The following is a 9849-nucleotide window of genomic DNA, read 5'->3' on the forward strand; positions in this document are numbered from 1 at the left end:
TGTCTATCTTTTTTATACATAACGTAACATCCTAATTGATAGCAATGTCTCCTTTTTAGGGCGACGATAAACTTTCACAACTTCGAATTCCTTGGATTTTCAATGTATCTTTAAAGAAATTGGATTTGTCTTCTATTTCTTCTTCTTCTCCTTCTTATTTTTATTCTACAGGATACAAGGTAGACTATCGTTCCCTTTAGTTTTTCTAGACAAACAATATTTTTAATGTAAGAATTAATATTTCTTGTTTATATATAAATATATATATATATGTATATATATGTGTGTGTATATATATATATATATATATATATATATATATATATATATATATATATGTATTGTTGACGAACAGAAGAATCCAAATAGGATTTATTGAATAGGACTTATATTTAAGCGATCTCTTACTTAAGAGTCATAAGAATTGGATGGTTGATATCATAACGATTGCCAAATAGGACATTTTTCTGGAGAAATATTTCTGCAATGAGTTTTATCCGACAAATCGTCGCCAGTCGAAAGCCATCTCACGCAGAAAAGTGATCGCCAATTGAACCCCTCCCTTTCTCTTGCCACGATCGATCTAGACATTTTAACTCTCAAATGTCCTTGAGCTCGAGAAGGAGAAAAAGAGGAGATTTGGCAGACAGACAATGAGGATAATTGATATTATTTCTCTTCTTCGATTGTTCTTCGATTGTTCTTCGATCAATGATATCTTCTTTTTTTCTTGTTGCTCTTTTCTAATTCAAACTTTCTTCTCGTATTTGTTTTTATTTTTCTAAAAATAATCAATTAAGGACAATTAAACAAGTTAAGGAAAGCAATGGAATGCAAGATACAGGAATATAATGAGATCAGTCTCTATTACATTTTCAAGTATCTTTATTCGATCGAGATTTGTTAAAATGGAAAAATCGTGAATAAAAATTGTACAAGCGGATAATAATTGATGAATAAGAAAGAATGAACGCAGCATGATTGGATAATGTTTTTTTGTTGAACAATTAGATATTTTAACTTACATATATCATCTTAAATATAATAAGGAATACAAGAGATAAAGAAATATTTTCTTTCGATCCTCTACCACAAGCTTCGATTTCGTGCTCTAATGGATGCTCCGTAAAGCAACCCTCGAGTCGTCTTCTTTTCAGATCATTCAGTGGAATTTTATGACAAGGTCTATCTTCTGTACCATTAGTATATTCGAATGGTGAAATAGTAACGGGTGTTATTTCGAGTCTTTCGTAACACGTTGGATACATACTATCGATAACGAGAAATAATAAATTTGTATGAGGAACCTGTAATTATAAATATCTTTTTATATACTAATTCATTCTAAGTTTGTTCTATTAATAAAAAGATCATTTGATAGATGTAAAACCGATGTATATTATATTAGAATAATTGAAAATAATATACTAACTCGTTGAGCGTAGTATGGTTTTGAACAATGTTCAGGATTATTTCTAACTACTTTGGCAGCTACAGTTTCATTCATCATGTATAATGTTCTCTTTTGATCGCACGGATAGTGATAGAGATAAGGGCGTGCCGGAGGTGGAGGATCCGGTGCATCTTCGTCTGGGTGAACTTTACCGTAGGTAAGAGGCAAGTTTACGAACTGGGTCGTAAAACACGTCACTCTCGACAGAAACCAGAGCAATAGTTTCCACAGATAAGTTAACGGATCCGTTGGAATGTATGCTGCTCCTTCGGTGCACTGAAAAATATTATTTTCTTTTTCAAACAATATTTTCAAGAAAGTTCGATGCCACGTATTGATTCTTTCATACATTTGCACATCTTCGAAGAATTCACAAATACTTTCTAAGATATCGGTGCCGTTCGAGTATTTTCTTTACGTACTAAATCAATATTTTACCAATCTGATTATATAATTATATTCAAGAAAATAAGACGAACGTACGTTAATTATCTTATTTAAAAATGAATATTATTTTACACACCAATTCTTCGCACCAAGCTTGGTAGTCATAAATCTCGACAGCATTGAAGATACCTTGCTGAATCATAGAATCCATTACGGCTCCTTCTTGAGTACCCATAAACTGACCGGTGTCATTGTAAGCTTCCGAGATAATTATGTATCCATTCTGATCCAGCAAGTAACAATCGATCCACGTTTGGTTGCACCTCATTTCCGACTCCGTATTATCCGACGTTAATTCGACAAATTTTTCATACAAACCTGCCATTGGCATTTGAAAACCAATCACGGCTGCTGGTGCTTTTTTTTCACCGTATGTAGGAAATATACCCATAGAAGCTGTAACTATAGCATCTTCATCCGCTTCCCAAGGAACTATTAATTATGATAATAAAAACATGAAAGTTACTTCTGTTTTATGTGTATAATGACTCTATTATTTAGGACTTAGAAATACCTGATATGGATATACTATCAGGATCCAAATTATTTTGAAAAATGGCACCCTTATACCATGGTTCATTAACAGCTCTTCTATGGAGATCACCAAACTCAATACCATCGTCTTCATCTGGTAATTCCTTAGTTACCAAATGATGCCATCTTGTAAGGCCGCTTTGAGTTGCGACAAATCTTAAGAAAATTTTATATTGTGCTGCTAAATTTCTTACTCCTGGATCATCGACAACGTAGTCACCGGCAAAGCTATTGTTTGTTGCTCTAGCGTCGAATACCAATAATTCCATGAGTTCCTTGTTGCAATAATAATCATCATGGAATAAGGTTTGTCTCCCACATTCTGGGTCTTCATCGAGCGACACGTTATCAGATATAGGATAAGCTTCGTATTGGTCGGACCATCGCCATTCTGGTTTATCTAATAGATTTAAAAAATGACGCAATTCATTTTCTGGTGTATCAAATTCGTGCCCTTCTAAATAATGAAAGCGACAATAGACCCAGCCAGGATGTACACGCCAAGAATTGCCAACGAAGAAATCAGCATTATTTACTCTTTTTTCTTGATTCCTACGAATTTCATCTCCTACCTTTTATGATTTTATAAAAAAAAAAAAAGAAAAAAATATTAAAAAATCCTTAAATCATCAAAAACATTTTTATACAAACATATATATACAATTTCAATCGACCTACTTACTTTTATCCAAGTAGTACCATAATTAGGTAGAGCAACCGCAAGACCAAAAGGTGTACCAGGTAACGGTGCATAGAAATAGTCACGTCTTTCCAAAGTCACGCGACGATAATCATCGTAGTGAAGCTTAACCGGAACATCTTTCATATTGCCACGCTTATGATCGACCAAAGCTGAGCGGAGTGCCAATATTTCCGGTCCAGGATTCCTGTGCTCGTTTTAACAATGAACATCAAACATATTCTTCTTTATCTTTATTATTCAATTATATAATATAGTAGGTATCTATGTTAGTAAAGTTGAAAATTGAATTCTCGTTCCTATCGATGAATTGATGTAACATCGCGTTAAAAAAAAAAGGACTTTCACTTTACCTTGGTCCACGACCATCATCAAGAATTTCCACTTCAGTGAGATCGACACTGTTATAATTTAATTTAAGTCTTCCTTTGTGAACGGGTCTTAAATCAGGATGTAATATCACATAGCCGTTGTTCGATACAATAAATGCATAACCATTGACGCCGAGCTTGTACGGTAAAGTTAGTTTCCGAATGTCATCGATGGGAACGTCGGTGCCCGCTATACCAAGTAAATTTGCTATCCTGGTTCTATTGTTACGATTTCCCTTGCGATCAAATACCGGCGTACTGACGGACGTGAGCAATCTATATTCTTGCCAGAACGTAGTGTTCAAAGTAGCTGGATCCCTCCTGACGTCTTCATCTTTATGTAACTGTAAAGAATGACGAAAGAATTAAATTTGACATATTTAACATGTTGATCAAACACTAGTCTCTCTCTCTCTCTCTCTCTCTCTCTTTCTTTTTTATATTTTTTATTCACCACCCAAAAGGATTTTAAATAAAAGACACCAAAAAATAATAAAAAAACGAGCTATTCTAAAGGCAAATGAGTATGGTGAGGCTAATTAAAGGAGGTCTGGGCTGGGATAAATAAAATTAATCTAATTAAACAATAAATAACTTACTAACATCTACATTACTAATGCTACTAAAAACAATAGAGGGAAAGTAAAAATGGTGGATCTGAATGTCAGTAGACGATAAGAACGCATCTTTCAAACGTTTGGATGCATATTTTTCTTGTCTTTTTTTTATGCCTGGACCAATATAAGGAAAGTTCTCATTGTCTTCTGCTTCTCAGTTCCAGAAACTAACGCTTTTCGAGAGAGTTTTGATGCGCACAGGCGAGAGAAAATAAAAAGAAAAAAAGGAAAAAAAGAAGAAAAAAAACATCCGAAGCTTCAGGGCAAGCAGGGTGGTAGGGGAGAATAGTTTTTTTTGTTGTTGCTTGCTTGAACCTTCTTTATGTAGATGGCATCCTCGTTTATTCGCACGCCCAGACGTTTTCCCTTGAGGTACTTCTCGAGACGGGACTTTTGCTTCTCGTGCTCCATCACTTTCCATAGCCACGTGGCAAGTGCCGGATTCTAATGGAATTTGTATGTTTAGAACGGAAATCATCAGCTTTACAAAGCTTTACTGTACTTTCTCGATCTTCCTTTCGTCGGGGTTTTTTTTTTAAGAGGAACGCTCTTCGGGCAATGCACATTATATTTTTCTTCGCAAATTTCAAAACGGAGATTATTTTAATTACTTTCACATCGAATTAAACAACTTTGTCGTAATGAAACGATATTTTTGTTGAGAATTCATTTCTTACATTAATGGCATTATATTATCTTATATATGGCGCTGAATTATCATTCTGAGGTTCTTTTATATATATATGTATATAAAACAATAAGAATCACCTACAAGAAACGTCTCGTGGTAAAGACAGCTATGAGGTTTCGCGGCCGTTTGTTCCGCTATCTCGTAACAAGAAACTGACGACGTGGTTCAGATAGCATAAATGCTGCCTTCGCGCTTTTTATTTTCTTCACTTCAACGGGTACCGACGATCAGCAGCCGTGTATAACGCGTGACATTATAGATCTAACTTCTGTTTAACTTGTGTTTAACATTATGAGCATTTAAAGACAACACAATAAACTAGATCTCTAGTGATGTCATGGAATACATCCTAAAGAAATCGACACAATTTCTCTAATCGCTTAATGAGCCGTTTATACTACATACAAATGCACGTTCTTTTCGTGATAATTAATTGATTAATTGAGTAAATAATTAAAAAAAATTTCAATTAGGAAATAAAGAAAAATAGTGAAGCGTATTAAACATTTTCTCACCGTAGTGTCAGCATAAGTGTGCGTCCACACGACCGGGTGCTTCACTTCTTGAAGAACTAAAGGTCGAGCGACAACGGGTATATACTTGAGCACCTGTTCGCGTACTTCTTCTTGTGTATGCACGTGGGTGTAGTAACCACGATTAAGGCAGGCCATCCATTGGATTTCGCGTACTTTCGTGACCTCCTTACCCAAGAGGTAAGTGAATACACGTACTGGTATGTGTGTATTATTATCTTGCCAGTTCCACGTTTGAAACACCTATGAAAAATAATCGAGAATATTTGAAAATCATTAGAACATTTTTTTTTAACTTTCATCAGATGTGTCTATGTTAAGTGGCACGTGTAACAGATAAATATATTATTCTGTTTGACACATATGACATATAATTGTACATAGTGAAGATAAACAATTTTATATTTTTGCTATATTATTTCTTTTGTTATTAAATTAGGAACGATATACTTGTATATTTTTATAATTATGAATTTTATCTAATTATTATTTTATTATACATAAAAACTCATCGAAAACGAATCAGTAATAATAACTATCGCGAAGATAGTCGTAGGAAAATCAGCGAATATCGTTAAGCTTCGTGGTATAATCATAAAATCACTTATATTTTATCCGGTTAATTTAATGAGATTAATAAATTTTCCCAAAGCCGAGACTTAGCTAAATCACTTTCTCACACCGGAGAAAATGTACAAGAATTGCTCGTTTAATAATATAGGGTATTAAAGATAAAAGTGTAATAAGAAGAAGAGGGTAGTGTGATAGTACTACACGCGTGGTACTAATTGTAAGATAAGAAGGGAAACAAGAAAGATAGAGTAAAACAGAGAGAGAGGGGGGGGGGGGAGAGAAAGAGGAAGAGAAAGTGAGAGAGAAAGAGAGAGAAAGAGAGACTATTATACTTGGCCTTTCGAGTGGGATCTCATAAAATTGAAGAGGTACTCGTGGAAGATACCGTTCGGAATGCACCCCTTTTTTCATATCAAGAACATTCACGCAGGAGTACCACTTACTTTTACGTCGATTTTATGATAGAAAATTTTCTTCAACTGAATAACTGACCCAGATCCATCTAATGTATCGTCCGTTATAACCATAAATGCATACGATTATATTACGCAATACTATCGTGAAAAACTCTAAATACTTTCTCAAATAACTTATATTATATCGTCTATCGATACCTCCGATAAATTTCCAGGCACTCCATCCGTAACTAACATGATCAATTGATTGCAAGGTGTATCGGCACTGCAACCACGTGTCTCTCTATACGTTTTAAGCAAACTGAATGCTCTGGTAAATGCTTCGGTGAGATTTGCGATACCATCGGTCTTTATATCCTTCATGGAATTCTTAAACGTATCGACGTTTTCCGGAGTCGCTTGGATGAGCATGTCTTTGAAACATGGTACCATATCTTCGGTCTGATTGTTGTAACTTAAAAGCGTAACAAAATCGTTATTCGAAAGTGTATCCAATATTGACATCACCGTAGCTCTAGCTACAAAGAATATAAAATTCGTATCATCAATGCATCTCAAATAATCTTGAGTTGTATATGTTTCCTTGAAATTCATATATTACTTTATTTATATATAATTTAATTTACCTATAGTCAATCCCATACCAGTCATACTACCACTTGTATCTATCAAGATGACCATATCTTTGGTACAAGTTGCAGCCTCGATAAACCAACTACGTACTCTGCAATCGTAAAGATCTACACCACCGTCATCTGAGTCTGGATTGTCGGTTCTCCATTGCATCGATGGATAATGTCTTAACATTCCCGTAACAGAACCAAAGTATTGCCAAGATAAAGCAGGATCTGACTCATAATTCTGTCGGAACGTTTCATCTAAAATTTCCGTTCTCTTTATATCCTCCATTACAGCTGGTGTTAGATCATAAACGTTGGTCGGTATATGTACCGACGAATGGCTCGTATTTACAGGAATATTATAAAAATGTGAGTCTGGTGTTAACTTCATTTGTCTATAAAAAATTATTTGTCATATCATCGAAAATGTCTCATCTTATTATCTTTATTCTTATTACTACTATATACGATCTTTCTTAATCCGATATATCGGTATTGACGATCATGATACAGTTAATACCTTCTCTATCTATCTACGTATATATCATATATATACACATATACATATATATATGTATATATACATTCAATTTATGGATCGATCGTTAACCAATGAACGAGAATACAATGCATTACCGCGAAATTCCCAATCCCATTCCAATCGCGATTGGTAAATTCCGATCCACATAACAAACGACACTATGCACACGATTACTACTATGTACTAGATGCACAATCCTCTATAATAACGTAGAAATGATAACAAATAGGAATTAGTAAGTAAATGAACTTTTTCCAATTATTATACCAATTACCAATTAATTATTACCTGTATATATTTTTGTTCTTCAACATATTATCAGGAATCTCGGACGGTGATTCGCCGATTACCTGACTATATTTCCCCGAAAAATAAGTGAAATTACTATTATATTCTTCCGATTCGGAAGAATTATTTTCGCTATTCGATTCGGCCGCAATACGAATACAAGTAACAGCATCCATTTTTCTACGTAACATTCGTCCAACGTTTTCGCTTATTATATTGACTAGTTCGTCACCAGATTTATCTTGTACTATTGTATTCATGTTTTTGTATATCTGATGAAAACAAATGAACGCAAGAAATTAAACGTTAAATTATTATGATTATTATATAATGTAATTATTATAACTCGCGATTAATATCTATTAAATTTTCATAATTACATATTATTTTTGAGTAAAGTATTATATCTTCGTTAAAACGTCACACAAGTGGCATCTATACTCGCAGGCAAAGCTTACAAGCTACGTGTGCAATTCTCCAAATATGACGTCAGTCTTCGTACTTCCAATAAAACGTTATATATTTCATCGTTAAAATTACAAAATTTTATAATAGATGTCACTTTAACAAATAAAACAAAGGACCTATCCTATTTTATTCGTATGAATTTAATGAAACAGCGATGACAACAATTATCTTAAGAGTAATACATGAAAGATTTATCATAGGTTATCATAGGTCGATATGAAATATCTTAGAATCCAACCCTGTATCTCGAGTGTGTCCTCATCCCCTCATCAAAGAAATCGTCATCGTGCACGAACGCACGACGAAAATAGTCTATCGAGCGTTTACGAGCGTTATATCGAGAGCAAGGATGGAAAGCATTAAAGTAGAGAATGCGTAAATGCATGCACGCATTATACTCACTGTTAATAATTCTTCGGGACGTGCTACGGCGTTTGCCAATTCCCATAATTCTGTACCTAAATTCTGTGCCCATTTACTGACTCTATAAATGAAACAAACGAAAAAAAAAAGAAACAATATTTCTCAATAAGAACGATCAAACTCATACAAATGATACATATGCAGAAATATTTTAACATACTAGCTACTTTACCGATCATCGTAATACCTATATATACAGGGTGGGCCTAAAGTTCTTAGACGATTTTAAAAATCAATTACTCTTTACCAAGATTCTTTAAATTCATTATTTTTTGTCAGATTGTATAACAAGATGTCTAGCTAGTGATATTACAAGCTTAACTAAGAGCCTAAAAAATCTCGGAAAATCATAATTCATTATATGTGAACGCATTCGGAGTTTCAAGAAGCCACTCTGTATACAGTATATTTAAATCATATGTGTATTCGAAGAGGTAGAAGAAGCATCGTTTTACAAATGTAAATGAACTCACATGTTAACATCGTTGGCAAGACAACCACTACCGATGACGAACAAGACGCAGACGACAAACCGGCGATCTATCATTCCCATCGCCATGACCGCAAATGCGGTGGAACTTAGGGCAAAACTCGAAATGGAAAAAAGTGTAACTTTTTGTTTTTATCTTTGGAAAAGAAAAAAAATACACGTACACACAGAGACATCTACGAAAGAAATATTATCCTTCTCTTGTCTTTCACTCTTGTCTTTTATTCTCTCTCTCTCTCTCTCTCTCTCTCCCTTTCACTCGATCTATCTCTTTTTCTTAACGTTCTAAGATTTACTTCAATAACGAAACCCTCCTCTTCTTCCAACGACTACACCGGTGTTCCGGTATTATTTTTGGTCTACGTACAGCGCCATCTAGGATCTCGTGGTATCCGTTTCGGAACTTTCTTTACGCGCCTTTTCTCTCTCTCTCTTTCTCTCTCCCTTTTCTCTCTCTCTCTCTCTCTCTCTCTCTCTCTCTTTCTATCTCTCATTTGTCTCGACATACATATATTTAGAAAATTTTGGCTAATAGAAAGGAACTCCATGATCTACTTTCAAGTAGATCTTTTGATACGTTTGATGTTCTTGCATATGCCTTCACATGCATACACGTTGCACATGGATGCGTGCATGCATTGACGATAATCGGCAGATGTCGATAAGTGCAACCCTTTCTATGAA

At 34.5% G+C, this 9849-nt stretch overlaps 1 protein-coding gene across 3 annotated transcripts; it reads right to left on the reverse strand.

Annotated features, from left to right (window-relative positions):
* Positions 1–408: 408 nt before the first annotated feature.
* LOC127065934 (voltage-dependent calcium channel subunit alpha-2/delta-3) lies at positions 409–9509 on the reverse strand. 3 transcript variants are annotated; one of them, XM_050998994.1, is made up of 13 exons: positions 9149–9508; positions 8655–8736; positions 7785–8056; positions 6962–7350; positions 6534–6853; positions 5329–5589; positions 4438–4566; positions 3488–3849; positions 3117–3321; positions 2415–3006; positions 1977–2332; positions 1433–1729; positions 409–1307 (listed from the first exon to the last, which is right to left on the reverse strand). In XM_050998994.1, exons 1-13 carry the CDS (start codon positions 9232–9234, stop codon positions 1017–1019), a joined length of 3642 nt encoding a protein of 1213 aa, XP_050854951.1. In that variant the 5' UTR covers positions 9235–9508; the 3' UTR covers positions 409–1016. The 3 variants fall into 3 exon arrangements, with proteins under 3 accessions (XP_050854951.1, XP_050854952.1, XP_050854953.1); XM_050998995.1 differs by lacking the exon at positions 9149–9508 and adding an exon at positions 8165–8564 and having other exon boundaries at positions 8655–8734; XM_050998996.1 differs by lacking the exon at positions 409–1307 and having other exon boundaries at positions 1457–1729; positions 2219–2332; positions 9149–9509.
* Positions 9510–9849: the final 340 nt, after the last annotated feature.

The sequence above is a fragment of the Vespula vulgaris genome, chromosome 8, assembly GCF_905475345.1.
Source record: "Vespula vulgaris chromosome 8, iyVesVulg1.1, whole genome shotgun sequence".
NCBI lineage: Eukaryota > Metazoa > Arthropoda > Insecta > Hymenoptera > Vespidae > Vespula > Vespula vulgaris.